This window comes from Gekko japonicus, unplaced genomic scaffold (genome assembly GCF_001447785.1).
Source record: "Gekko japonicus isolate JY-2015 unplaced genomic scaffold, Gekko_japonicus_V1.1 scaffold209, whole genome shotgun sequence".
Taxonomy (NCBI): domain Eukaryota; kingdom Metazoa; phylum Chordata; class Lepidosauria; order Squamata; family Gekkonidae; genus Gekko; species Gekko japonicus.
Window position 1 is genome coordinate 1,485,394 of NW_015172009.1, and position 14,981 is coordinate 1,500,374.

Here is a 14,981-nt window from a genome sequence, read left to right on the forward strand (position 1 = left end):
CCAGAAATTGAGGACTGGATACAAAAAGTTCTGTTCATGGCAGAGATGGACAAAATTACGAAGAAGTTGAACAATAAAGAAGACGACGTGTTTTTTCAAGAATGGAGTGACTTTAAAATATATCTGGAAAAGAACTGGGATGTGAAACAAAACTTAATATGTTTAGATCAATATTAAGTCAAATGATGTTATCTTTAGACTGTAATGATAAGAAATTGATATAGTTGATGATATGAAGCAACTTGGAGCGGGGGGGAAGCATTGCGGGAAGCCACCGGAGGGAGGGGAGGAATTGGGAACGGGGTAGACAATTGATAGAATGAAATGATTTAATTTTATATGTTGTATTCCTGAGAAAATAAAAATTTGTTTACCAAAAAAAAAATGGCGATGGACAACATAGTAAGAGCAACAAGTGATATCCAAGCTTTCTCCAGGAAGTGGAAGAGCTGCTGGTTAACCATCTGACTGGAAATAATCATAGACTCTTGCAAAATGTGTCTTAAGCCTTTGTTCCCTGTTGGTATAAACTAGGTACTAAGCAAGAACTGTGCTACATGTCAGCTGTTGCTTTTAAAAGGACTGTGTTAATATTGGAGAAGCGTCTAACCAATGATCATAGGGGCTTCCAGGATCGAAGAGGAGAGTCAAATGGGCATTTGCAATTCGAAGGGCTTGTATGTAGACCATAAGCGAGGCTTTAAGCGAAGGAGTATCCTCCATGGTTATATCCTGATTAAGTCTCCTGGGCAACAAGGTAACGAGACTCTCTTCAAGTCGGGCCGTGAAAAGCAAATTGGAATGACCCCTATGATTGAAGGCAAGAATTTAAGCGGAACAGTCCTGGAAAAAGGAGAAGGGACTTTGTTTTGAGATGGCCAGTTCCTGATACAGAAAGATGGTGCCACAGGGAAGAAGAAAGAGGAAAACAGCAATGGAAGAGAAAATGAGATTGTGTAATATGGTGGAGGGAAAAATAATGGTTAAATGAGATGCCATTGTTCTCTGTAATTTGTGTCTAAGTTAAATAGCGATTCTCCTGGACTACTCTTCATATAGTCAGATTTGTTGGGATGTTTTTACAAGTTATGATGGTGATTGATCACTCTCAATGTTAAAGAAAGCTTTTTATTATTGTTAAGCATTTTTTTTACAAGCTGTATGTGACCTCCATCCCTTGGGTTTTCAGTGGGTTTTCTTTTCTTTCTCCTATAGTGTGTTGTAGTTTGTAGTAAATGCAAATTAAAAATCCCCTAGGGGGCAATAAAAATAAAATAAATAAATTGTCTATCAGTAAGCATTATGGAAATATTTATGGAATTTTGTAATTGGTTACTTTTGAAAATACTTAAATTTGACTTGAAACATGTTAACATTTAGATTTATGTATTCACGTAACACATGAAGGCTGTATAGAGGATAACGTTTGTTTATAATTTTCAGGTTTTACTACATTTCCAGACAAGTAAACCAGATTGTCAAGTAGTAAAGTTACTGCTGTTTTTCTAGACAGAGAATGAAAATAGTATACTGTAGAGTGAGGCAACTGGAAGCAAAATCCAGCTGTAAGAGACACCATCTAATTGTCCACTCTGCAGTGCACAGTATTATGCACAACAGCCATGGTTACTCAAACCATGACAAAGGTGAAAGCTCCAATTTCCTTGACGTGGTGTGAGCAGCATGAATACACCTCAGCTGCTTAATCCTCCATAAAAGTCAAGAAGTATAAACATGAGCAACTGACATGCTAAGGAGGGCTCTACTAAAGCCCCTGTTGCTGTTTACACTGAGAGAGGGGGGATTAGATAGCCCTTTGCCTGAGTCGTCCTGTGTATGGGATTCAACCAGTGCTGATGACTCTCCAGCCATTGTTTCGGTGCAAAATATGCGCCCGCTAAAATTTCACTGATTACCAGAGGGATACCATTTTGTTTCTTAATTCATATGTTTTGTTTTATATTTTAACAGTCTCAAATAAAAACAGTCATGATGACAGTTGCTTTTTAATATACTGACTTTATCTCCACAGAAATTCCTCAGATTCACCACCAAAGGATGAAGAATATAAAGAATCATTAATTTACCATTCAAAAGACCATTACCCCTTATCTGATGGAGACTGGTCTCCTTTGGAAAAGTAGGTCACTTTCTTGAGTCAATTGTCTGCATAAAGAATGGTGGTATCAAAAAAGAATACAACTTGTAAAGGTGTTCTGACCTAAAAATTATCCAATGGAACATTTGATTTATATTATGCTTGGGCTCCACTTTTGTAGTTTGTTGTAGTTATATACCTGTGCCCTTACCATCTGACCTGATATTAGTTTCACACATGTCAGTCAGTTCTGTATGTAGCAATACGTGGAACTCTTTTTGGTCCAACTTTGGACCCTTTCTGATATCTCTCTGAAACTGACCTGGAACTGAGACTCCTGACAAAACAAGTAAGGTAAATTCATGATGATGGAAAGTAGATGGATTACTATAATTATACTGGGGAAATTGTCATTTTTTGTCTGCCCTTTCTCTATCCTTTCCTAGAGAGAGGCTAATTTGAGGCAGATTTCTTGTTGCTTAATGGCTTAGTACAAAATGCTTTCTTCCAAGAGAACTAAGAATTACTAATAGGGAGATACAACGTGGGTTCGGAAGACACAGCCAGTAAATTATTACTGATATCTCATGCTTAGATCTGGAATCCTGGCTGATCAATATGTGTATGTATTATTACATACTTGCCTACAATTAAGTGCTCTACCCTCTTTTATTTAAGTCTTAAAAACATGGACATTCCAGTAAGACAGGGCTATAGGAATTTTGATCACAAGGTACTCATGAAAGCAATTACATAAAGGTTTTCCAAAATGAAGTGTTATGGTGAGAACATTTAAAACATAACAAAAGTAAGCTGTTTAGAATGGACTGTTTGTAATTCTGTTAATGTGATTTGTTTCTAACCTCTTTTTTCACATTCTGAAAACCCAGTTTGGCTTTCTGCCCTGCCACTGAATAACTGAGGCTCTGTTAAACTGGCAAAAACACTCAGGAAGGGGGGGGGGGAACACCCTGAACAATACTGTCTTTAACACAACGACTTTATTCTGTTTCTACAGCCCTTTTAACCAGGCAGCTTGTCCTAAAAGTGATTCAGAACTGGAAGTTAAACCTGCAGAGAGCTTACTGAGAGCGGAGTCGCACATGGAATGGACATGGGGAGGCTTCCCTGAATCAACCAAGGTAAAGTTATATGAAGCGACTTTTTCTGTGAGGTTTCGGTAGTGATGCAGGACTTTTTCTCCTCCTGAAGAGAATGATTCTTTTATCAAAACAACTACATGGTTGTGAATATAGAACTAACATGATAGGAATAACATGAAGGTAGCACCCTCTTGTGGTTTATCACTGTTCTTTTTAAAATGTAGCTGCACTAAATTCTGCGTATTCATTGTGTAGTTATCTGAGTGACTGTGAACTGAGTAAAGGGTATTGTTTGTGTTCCTTCTGCAGAATACTGCACATCTGAAGTCTAATGGTTGCTGTTATAGTGCATGCATATCTCTTTACACGTACAAATGATGGCATCTTACTGGGTCTCCAGTACTGCCTCAGTGGTCACGTGTCTGTCAACACAAGGTCCACTCCTTTAGCTGCTGTGGATCCCAGCCAGTTAAGACTTTCTGCTTGACTTATGTGCCTTAGAAGTCTGGATTTATTTATTTTTTTTGAAAACTGGGAACTATAAGACTTATTTTTCTAATGCATTATCGTTTTATGTAAATACATTTACATTTTGCATGTGGAACTTAAATCGACATGTTTTATTTCCTGTTTGAATTGCTTGTCTTTATTTTCACTGAGATCTGCCTCTAAAATGGATTCTCCTGTGCTTTAAAAGTAGCATACATGGGACTCTTTTAGAAATTGCTTCTAAATGAGCAGATGCTGATGCGTTATGTCTTTGGCACAAGTCTCATTTGGTTTATATTGGGAACCAAGATGCTGCACAGTTGCTGTTTGTAGAACTGTTCAGATGAGATGGTTTAATCTATTATCTTCATCATGATCTAACAAAGTGGTCCAGTGTTCCCTCTAAGGTGAGTTAGTGTGAGCTAGCTCACAGTTTTTTAGCCCCTAGTTCACACCTTTGTGCCTTAGCTCAGGAAGGATGGCTCCAGAGCAAACTAATCGAAGCAGTAGTCAAATCGCTTGCTCACAACCTTAATGCCAGCAGCTCACAAATTTTTGCTCACAAGACTCCACAGCTTAGAGGGAGCATTGGTAGTACCTACCAATACATTTTGGTGTACAATATATTCTGGTAAAGCTGACATGAAAGCTTATACCCAGAATAAAACTTTCAATAAAACAACTCATCTAAAACAATCTATACAAAACATTAAAACCACAATTTACACACAGTATAACCTACTCAAGATGACGACCATAAAGTGCTACATACTCAATCCAGGTTGTTGAATGCTTGGAGGAATAACTCCGTCTTCACCGCCCTCCGGAACTGGTGAAGATCTCGGAGGGCGCGGATCTCGTAGGGGAGCTGGTTTCATAGGGTTGGTGCTACTAAGGAGAACGCCCTGGTTCTGGTGGATGTTAATTTGGCGTCCCTGGGGCCGGGGAGGACTAATCGGTCTTGTGACTCAGATCTCAGTGCTCTCGGGGGAACATACGGGGAAAGGCTAGTACTATTTTATATAAATATTTTATCAGGTATGCTTTTGTTACTGTAAAAAACAGAAGTCTGGATTAGGTGGTCTGTTTCATTCTCAAGATAACCAAATGAGCTTTTGTGGCTGTGAGATCTGAACCTGGGTCATCCAAGTCCAGCACTCTAACCATGACACAGCAGCATCTTTGTGGCTTTGTGGTAAACTAAAGCATGCTTAGAAAAAGAACACTCTTCCTTTTCAGGTAAGCAAGAAAGAAAAACTAGAGCATCCTAGAACTGTCACACTCACCCCAACAGAGAAGACTCACTTCAGAGTCATTTCCAGCACTGACACGGTGGAAGATGACATTTTGGTGAACAATTCCGTTTGCATGGTACTGAAACCCGAACCAAGAACTCATCCTCTCCTTAAGGAGCTAGATATAAGAGACAGACTTGCTTCTACATCGGCAGAATGTGCTCTGGAAATTCTTACAGACCCATCTGCATTGGATACTGATATTCTTCCCAGTCCATTAGTGGATTCTCCATCAGAAACTAAACAACTGGCAAAACTTGACTCTCCATCAAAGAAGAAAGGTATTAATCTTCAAAAGATTTCTTTTAACAATTTTTTATTTTTCCTGTTAGTTCCCAAATATTTAACCAGTTTTCCAAGGAAAAACATATTTGCAACTGCTCATTTAGAAAGGTACAAGTAGGGGATCCACGAGAACTCATTTCCCCTCGCCCACTATTTCCTCTTTCCCCTCCCTGAAAGCCCCCATAGCCTCTCCACCTTTTCCTGATTCCTTCTCTCCTTCCATCCAAACAGCAAACCTACCTTTATCTGTCTCTCTGTCTTCAGCTTTCCCTCCCCCTCTTCCTTGAAAGCCCCTATAGTGTCTTCTCTTTTCCCACTACCTTGTCTCCTTAACACCTACTAGCCAACTTAGCTTTATCTGATCCCCTGTGTATTCAGCTTTACCTTCTTCCCCCCTCCTGGCAAGCCAGCCACAAGTTGTGCAGTAGGGAGCCTGCAAGGACTTTTGTGGGATACCTCACTTTCTCCTGTATCGCCTCCCCATGCTATTTTTCTTTTCCTCTGAGCAGCCTCATATCCTCACTTTAAGAACATAAGAGAAGCCAATTTTGGATCAGGCCAATGGCCCATCTAGTCCAACACTTTCCCCTGCTTCTTTCTCTCCTTCCTACCCACCAACCACCCTACCTTTTATCTGTCTCCCATTTTTAGCTATATTTATTATTTATTTACTTAATTCATATCTCTCCTTTCTCCATAATGGAGAGTCAAAGTAGCTTACATCATTCTCTTCTCCATTTTATCCTCAGAACATTCCTGTGAGGTAGGTTAGGCTGAGTTGCCCAGTGAGTTTCCTCAGCAGAGTGGGGATTTTCATGTGGGTGTCCCAGATCCTAGTCTGAAACTAACCACTGCATTACACTGGCTTTTGTGAGGTGGCTGCTGTTGAACAGTTGCAAGCAGCTAGGTGAGTTGTGCAAGTTAAGCGGTATCAAGTTGACCTGTCTCAAAGGCCAAACGAGCCCTGGAAAGGGCCTTCCCCCCTTCTCAGCCTTGAAAGTTGACAATACTGTTGTGGTTGCCTAGGAATGGCCTCTGAGGGAATTTATTTCTTAAAGCTACAGACACTGCTTCAGTCTTTTGGTGTGGGGTTTAACACCCCCCCCCCCCCCGGGGGGGGGGTCTTTTAGATTTTAAATTTCTCTGCAAACCTTGGGGTATTTTCAGGTTTGTATAAAGATCTGCCTTGTCTGTTTATAGCTTCAGTCTCCAGATTTAAGTATCCAGAGATTTGGCCATGTTGAGAATTAGATATATTGACAAGTGGGGACCCACAAGGAACTTGTGAGAATGAGCATCCCCTTCACCCTGCCTTTGCTCCCCCACCCATTCTCTGTCTCTTCCCTCTCCACTCCCTGGGCTGTTCCCATGGCTCAGGCTTCTGCTCCCCCCACCCTTTTTAGCACTTGTACCTCAGCAGAGCACAGGAGAAGGAGCATCGCCACCTCAGCATCAGGATGGCTTAGTCTCACACATCCTCCTCGCCTGTCCCCAGTGTCACTGCCTCAGAGAATACCAGGGCCAGGAGGCTATTAAGCCACTTCTCTGAACATCCCCCATGCCCCAGTAGGAGTCACCAGTGGTCCCCATGACTTCCAGGCACGGGCACTCATTCTCATTCATTCATTCATTCATTCATTCATTCATTCATTCATTCTCTCTCTCTCTCTCTCTCTCTCTCTCTCTCTCTCTGCAAGCTCAAGTATCTACCTCTGAGCACTTTAATGTTTAACGCATCTTTTAATTTTCCCATCTGCAATGTAGACAGTAAAATTATATTGGCTAGGTTGTTCAGATTCAGAATGGATCTCTTCAGCTTTCAGTCACACATTTACATGTTTATTTAAATAGCATGAGAGAGGCTCAAAGATACTTTCAGTGCAACATATAAAAACAGCTTTGCAGAAGTTAGTAATTAGTTTGCTGGGGTTTGTTTTTTTTATATCTGATAAGAGTGCTTCATTAAAACATTAACATGGAACTTCCATTTTTGTTCTGTTGATAATGGCATTTTAAAATGTAGTATATTCACCAGTTGTTCTAAATGAGCACGTTTTCCAGGGACACATAAGAGAAGCCAGCACCAAGGGCCCGATGACATATACTTGGATGACTTGAAGGCTTTGGAACCTGAAGTTGCAGCTCTCTATTTTCCCAAGAGGTACTTCTAATGTGGCAGACCACGCTGAGTATTTCACAGTGATCTTTTGTTCTTTACGGCTGCAGTTCTAGGGGCACTTCCCGTAGCGTAAGCCTCACTGAATAATGTAGAGCTGTTTAGGATTTATATTTTAATCAATAAGGGATTTTAAAAAGCATACATTTGGCTGAATTGAACCCCGGTTGATTAAGAAGTGATTTTGTTAAAATTGTTATCTCTAGAAGAGATTGAATACTTTCTTATGAAGAAATGTTTAAGAAGTTGGAGAGTTTTGGTTTAGGAAAAAAAGACATCAAAATAGGGAGCTTGCAAAAAGTACAGACATCATGGAAAATATGAAGAGAAAAAGCATCCAGTCATAACACTAAAGAGTCCTGATGTACAGTTTCCATACCTTTTTGGAATGTAAATGATTTTGTAAAAGCTTTAACGCTTAGGGGTCTTTTTGTTTCTAAATAATCCATGGATTTTTGCTCTCTCTTTTTTGGGGTGTGGGTGGGGGAAATGCACTGAATTACATCTCAGTTTCAACTTTCTGGGTTTTTCCTCTTGTCCCACACTGTACTGGGCTGCCTCTTATGCCTGAAAACAAACACTTAAAAATAAGCTAGCTGTAAAAAACCCCAAAACCTACTATTACTTCACCCCTCACTCAAATAAGTAAGCCATGATGTTACTGCAGGCTTATGTAATGGAGAATATAAAATGGCTGCCATAATTTTTTCATCCTAACTCCTCTGTAGTCTCACTCTCCCCCAGAAGTTTATAGCAGGAGCCAGAAAGCTTTTCTCTTATTCATCTGAAGCAGAAGTGGTTCTGTTTGGTCCTCCTCCTCCAACTCTTTCCTTTGTAGCTTTCCCTTTGTGGCTTTTAAAAAGAGCCCTGTTTGGTGGTATTACAAATAGAAGCACACAGTGGGAAGGAGAAATCAGCACAGAAGCAAATCTTGCCCTGTCGTGCACCCCCCTCCCTTTTGCAGACCAGCCTGGCTCACATGCCGCTGGTTAGCCAGACAGAAACAATAGAAGAGGGCTAGTGAGAACCTGCTGATGCTGCTTTGCCAACTGCCTGCAGCTTCTCTTGGCTTTGTCACTAATTTACTGAGTGTGCTCAAGGCTGTGTAGAGGACAACACTGCACTTAGGCTGTTTTGCACGCATAAAACACAGGGAAAGATAGTCTGTATGACCAGTTTGGATAGCTCTTCACTGCCTTTATTAAGTAATGAATGAACTCCCATTGGATTGATCTGGCATAGAGTTTGGCAAACCAAATTATTTTCTAAAAACTTAGAAAATAGCATTGTTTCCTCCAAGTCCAGTTCTAAAAATCCAACTCTTAATGCTCCTGGTAGCATCACTAGGGGGAGAGGTCAGTGGCATCTTTTCCCAAGCCACCAGGGCACACTTCTTGACCCTGAATCCCTGGGGTACATTATGATCTCAACAAGGGTCTGGAAAAAAATCCATTGCATATAATTCAGTACAGTGATATCCTTTCAGTTTGTGCCAGAAGCTTGGTTTTACAAATGGCCATGCTGCTTGTTCATAACAAATTGAGCCTCGCTAGTTGCCACAGAGACTTAGGTCAGCCATCAGGCGCTGTGGAAAGTAGACCAAAGGCCCCTGGGCAAAACTGTTTTTCCCAAGGGGCTTTTTGTATGTGTGTTTCTGAGATGCTCCAAAAATTAAAATGGAAAATTATGATGTGCAGTACAGCAGGACTGAAAGAAGACTGTATGACTTGGGGAAAGAAAGGACAACACTATGGGATGGCGCCATTGTGAAAGCTTGTGACCCTCACCCCAGTGATCTTCCATTCCAAATTGTAGCGGTAGGGGAAATCTTACTAGATTTTCATGGCATTAGAGAGAATGTGACATGCCTTCAGTACAGAGTTCCTTCTGTGGTTCTTCAGTTCCTTTCATGCAATGCATTGTTCATGAGTAGAATTTAGTGCCACAAGGACTAAGTGACAGTCACCAGCTTGTATCTTCAGTCTTATAACCCGCTTGGTATGGCTGCTGCCAGGATGGTGTATGGATTGTTCTGTAGCACACTACCACAATTGTCTAATTACATCCTATGATGGTATGTGACAGCTTTATCCACGCTGAGTCAGTACTGGCTGACAACAGTCACACAGTCTCTTCAGCATGCATTGCTAAGACTTTAGCTTAGTGAAGATAGAATGTTTTTGTGGTTGAAGAAGCCCTTATTGCGGCTTCACGGCAGAACGTCATCGTTCAGAAGCAGTACAACTCTGATTTTCATCATGCCCTGCTAGACAGCTAAGAAGCCACAGAAGATAATGGTGAACTAGATGAATCTCTGGCCCAGTCGAGCAAGGCAGTTCTGACATCTGAGAGACCGTAATGATCTGGTGTTTGTTGAAAGTAGAATTTCAAAGCTACATTAGAGTTTCTAACCATCTTTTCACCATGGTATTCCCGATTCATTGCTATTACTAGACAGGTTTTAAAATAATTGGTTGTGTATATGAAAATCTCCTTCTTTTCCTTCAGTGATTCTGATCCAGGTTCCAGACAGTGGGTGGAATCCGATACTCTCTCTGGGTCACAGTCGCCACAATCTGTGGGAAGTGCGGCAGCTGACAGTGGCACAGAGTGTATGTCTGATTCTGCTATGGACTTGCCTGATGTCACTCTCTCTCTTTGTGGAGGTCTTACTGAAAATGGAGAGATATCTAAAGGTCTGTAAGAATCGATTTTATTCTTAGTGTAGTCACAAAAGCCTATATTTTAAATATTCTTGAGAGAATTGATTATTGTGGATCAGAGTGCATCAAAAATCTTTAAAAAGCCATCAAGTAGAGCCATCATGTATCTGTCTAAAAATAGACCAGTGGTTCTCTTCCTGAAGGCATTTTCCTGTTGAGATACAGCAGACTGCCTACATGTGACTGACAGGCTGGCTTGAATTGTGAGATTGGCAAGATGTCTTCTTAGAATGAATTATTATGCTGTTAGGCTTACTGTGATGGGAGACTTTGGAAAAGGGTCATGAAGGTTTTGTTCAAAAGCTGTATTTCAACAAGTTGCTGCTAAACAGATGTATATGTAGGGCAGTCAAGCAATTTAGAGGCAAGTGGCTTTTTAATACTGCTAGACGTATTAACATTTAATTAACATTTTAATCACTGTTGCAACAGAAGCATTCCACTAGATTTTGGAATTCTGTTGAGTACTCAGAAGAATATGTAAGTTAATGTGTTGTGATATTGTGGTAGTATAACAATGACAACAGCTGCAGCCAGCAGTACAGTTTTTGTTTTTTTGTTTTTTAAAATATTTATTCATTTGCAGCCCACCTTTCTTGCTGCGATTCATAGCAAATTACAACTAACAACAATGCAGTTAGAACAGTGTAATACATGTGACCAACAGAACGAGAGAACATTTTAAAATACAGTATAATACAGACAACAAAGCAGGTTTACAAAACCAGAGAACAATGCAGCAAACTATTATAAGCATAACTCTGTTTCGGACTGCAAGCCAGATAAAAATGAAGAAGGAACAGCTCAAAGCCATGTGAAGCAAGTCTGGGCAAAGCATTACAGCATGTGCATATAAATAAACCAAAAAAAGGCTAATTTCAAAGTCAAACTAAAACACAAAGCCACCAGTTCGGACAAATGCTTTGCACAGAAGAGGACTCCTCAGTTTAGCACCTGCATTTACTCAGATTCAAATACCTGTCCCTGAGTTTCACAGAGGTCCTTCAGAACTTGTCAAAGACATGATAATATAATGGTTAGAGTACTGAGCAAGGACTGGAGAGAACCAGATCTAAACTTTCCATTCAACCCTAATGCTGACTGGGTGACCTTGGACCAGTCACCGCAGTACAGTTGCATTTCTGATTGCAAAATAACCTCCTCCTTTTATTCCATTTATAAATATTATTTTTTTAAAAAATTAATTTTCATCTTTGGCTTCTCCTGAGCTACTTCTGCATTACATCAATGTCTGTTGAAATAAGTGTGATTGAGGACAGGCTTACAGGGATGCCACCAAAAGTAACTTCTTCATGGCAAGTGATTCCTGACTCAGTTTCCCAGTGTTGAATCTCCATGCCCAAGGCTTCTGCTAGCTGTGATGTGCAGAGTTACAGCCAGATGGTACTTAAATATGCCATGGAAGGGAAATGAATACACTCCCATTTGAACATTACAGAAGTGCAGAAATGAGAAGCGGTATTCAAGTGCCATTTTCAAACATTCGTTATAACATAAGAGAACTCTTTCTGCTGATGAAAGTAAAAGCCCCAAGAACTCTGACCATTTCCCAGAACTGGATTATATTTGTCAGTTGCCAGAGTACGTTTTTTTTAAACAAATGTTTGTAACTACATAGAAAACTACACTTCCTGTTTTCTAAAGTCGCTTTGCTTTTTTCATTGCTTCCTTTATGTAGGGTTGCATGGGTTTTGAGCTAGAGTTAAGGGTCTCTACAGTTCATAAGAGCAACATCTAAACTATGTAATTTATATCATTTCTACATGAGGAACTAGATTGAGGTGGTGTTCTTAAGGAGGAGAAACTGTTTTGATAACTGATACAATGTCCTTGCATTGCAGAAAAATTCATGGAGCATATTATTACTTACCATGAATTTGCTGAAAGCCCAGGACTTATAGACAATCCTAATCTGGTAATAAGGATATACAATAGGTAATGTTCTATATATTTTCTATTAAATATTGGTTTTCTATGTTATTTTACAATAAATTTTACCAGTTAATAAGCACTGTAGCAGTTGTTCTGTTTTATTTCACCTCTTAGAAATCTCTCCCTTATATATAATTGAATAAGACGCAGAGTCACGCAGAGGAGAGAAAATGCACACCAACAGTGTTTCGACGGCTGAACTGTCCGTCAAAAACTTCCCCCCCTTCCATTGGCCATGTCGCCTACGTCCCACCTCAGACGCAGCTTCACGCAGCGGACAGAAACTGCACACCAAGCGGTCTTTGGAAGCTTGCGCTGTCAGGAGCTTCCGCACCTTCCATTGGCCGTGTTGCCCAGCTGCCGTTCAAGGCTACTGCCCTGCCATGGGCTGGGAGGTGGGAGGCGAGCCCTGTGTCTGAGGACGCGCTGGCAATGCGCCCCACGCCGCGGCCGGATTCCCCTCCCACCCCCACTTCGCCAACCCGCCCGGGAAGCCGGACAGACGGAGGAGCCTTTCTTACGCCTCCCCCACCCGTGTCGCTTCTCTCTCCCACCTGGGAAGCCGGATTCCTTCCACCGCCCTCGCTGGCCTGCATTTTAAACCCCCTCCCCTTCCCTCTCAGCGGGGCGTCCAAGCAAGCTGCTGGAAGGGGACGCGGTTCTCATCCCCGGCGACCGCCGGGTTCCGCCACCTCCCCTTCCCTGTCTGTGCCGCCTTGCTCAACCTCCCCACGTGGCCAGTGAGGGACCCTGCCTGTCTTCGCAGGACGGTGACTCGCATTGATGGGCGGCGGCAGCGGCGCTGAGCCAACCCATGCTGCCCTGTTTATGCCGCTCCACCCCACCTTTGCCAGCTTTTGGGGGCGGCAGGCCAGGTGAGCCAACCCCCAACAGCCTGTTTTTCCCCCCTCCCCCTACCTTCACCAGCTTTCGGGGCCAGCAGGCGAGGGGCGGCGATGACGGCGCTCAGCCCCGGCGCCTCCCTCTCACCATAGGAAATGCTGGAGGTAGACCTGGACTCTCTTTTTCCCCCATTGGACTCTCCATGGCAGTAGACCTGGACCCCCCTTTCCCCATTGGAACCAAATGGGAGTAGACCTGGACCCCCCTTTCCCCTAGGAACCAATGCGAGTAGACCTGGCCTCCTTCTTGCCATAGGAAACCATTGGAGTAGACCTGGACTCCTGGACTCCCCTTTCCCTATAGGAACCCATGGGAGTAGACTTGGACTCCCCATTGGGATCCATGTGAGTAGACCTGGGCTCCCTCTCGCCCATAGACATCCATGGGAGTAGACTCACTCACCCACCCTACCTGTCTAGGTGTTCGTTGTCACCGTCCACAACGGGCTTTGCTCCCTAGTGGTTCATAAATCTGAACACAACTTAATGAATACCTCATTATTACGTAACATCATAAAAATTTATAGCATACTATTTGAGCTGCCACGGAAGGAAAATAAGCTACAAGAAATACATAATCATTTTATTTATTTCTGTTTTTACTAGTGTGTTTCATCACAGTTGTTACACTTTTATTGTATGTATATTCTGCAATTGATCCATAATGATGAACTGTCTTCCATATAACAGGTACTATAACTGGGCATTGGCTGCTCCCATGATTCTTAGCCTGCAGGTGTTCCAGAAGAGTTTGCCACAGGTAATGCAGTGAATTGGATGGGAAGAAATGAATATGCCAAAATATGTGAGATCAGAATATCATTTTAGGGTGCGATCACACGGGCCAGAAAAAATGGGGGGGGGACCGAGGCTATTTCTTCCGGAGGAATTTGACCTGCAGTTGCGTCACCACACCTCCCTTTGAAGCTGCGGGCAAAGCAGAGGGCGCAGTCCGTCAGCATGTGATCAGACGCAACTGCGGGTGAGTCAGGGGGGTTGTGCCGTTTTTTCCCCATGCGCTTAACTGAGGGATTGATGAATTGCACCTCCACACCGAGGGCTCCCTATGGTGTTTGCAGTGGTGCGGATCCTGCGAGGGGGGGGGGACAACGGCACGGAGTTGGGATGGGCTGATCAGACCATCCCGGTGCCATGAGAGCGCGCTGGAGCGATCAGACAGGGGAAAGTTCATCGGTGGCCCATCATAACCTGTTTACTATCAGGTTTCCCCCAGTGTCTTTTAACTCTGCTTCTGTGGCAGAGCAGAATGGGTTGCCGACGGCTGCAGGGCACTTCCCAGATGTTGTTGTCTGATCGCGCTGTTTAAATCCGCCCACATTCACGCCTATGTCGGGTCTAATTGTGCGTATGATCGCAGCCTTAGGAAGGAAGGGCTTTGCTTCCTGTTTGCCCCACAGTCCTCAAAGTGTTGCTATGGGGACAGGGGACAGATCAAAAGCTGGCATAAAGCTAGGACAGGGTGCCCATGTGATCATGTCTCCAGATGCCTTTGTGCCATTGGAGGGACTTAGGGGCATCTTAGCTTTCTGTGAGGGAAGAAGCACCACTAGGCAGGCAAATGGCAATATGTGGGCAATTGGTATGCTGTTTCTAAGCTGGCATACCCCTCTCTACGGAAACTATGTACCTCCAGTTTGAGCATCCCTAGACATAGAGAGAGATATAGATACATACACTACATTATTGCCCTGGCCAGGATGTCCCAAGCTAGCCTGATCTCATCAGATTTCAGAAGCTAAGCAGGGTCGGCCATAGTTAGTGTTTGGATGGGAGGGTACGAAGTAAGTCCAAGGTTGCTATTCATAGGCTGTGGTCACACGGAGCAGTAAGCATGCAAGAGGGACGGAAGAGAGGCGGAGTTTCCGGGCGCGATCTCACAGCAACATCTGGGGAGCGTAGAGCTCCCATGGCTGATCCGTGGCTACCGTCCGAAGAC

At 42.7% G+C, this 14,981-nt stretch overlaps 1 protein-coding gene across 1 annotated transcript in view; it reads left to right on the plus strand.

The window, feature by feature from the left end:
• LPIN2 (lipin 2) overlaps nt 1-14,981 on the plus strand; it is a 34,577-nt gene that overhangs the window by 5,096 nt on the left and 14,500 nt on the right. The window contains exons 4-10 of the mRNA XM_015420220.1: nt 2,033-2,140; nt 3,117-3,240; nt 4,930-5,266; nt 7,332-7,431; nt 9,955-10,142; nt 12,032-12,125; nt 13,715-13,784. Of these exons, the coding sequence (XP_015275706.1) occupies nt 2,033-2,140; nt 3,117-3,240; nt 4,930-5,266; nt 7,332-7,431; nt 9,955-10,142; nt 12,032-12,125; nt 13,715-13,784 (1,021 nt within the window). The remainder of the gene's footprint in view (nt 1-2,032; nt 2,141-3,116; nt 3,241-4,929; nt 5,267-7,331; nt 7,432-9,954; nt 10,143-12,031; nt 12,126-13,714; nt 13,785-14,981) is intronic.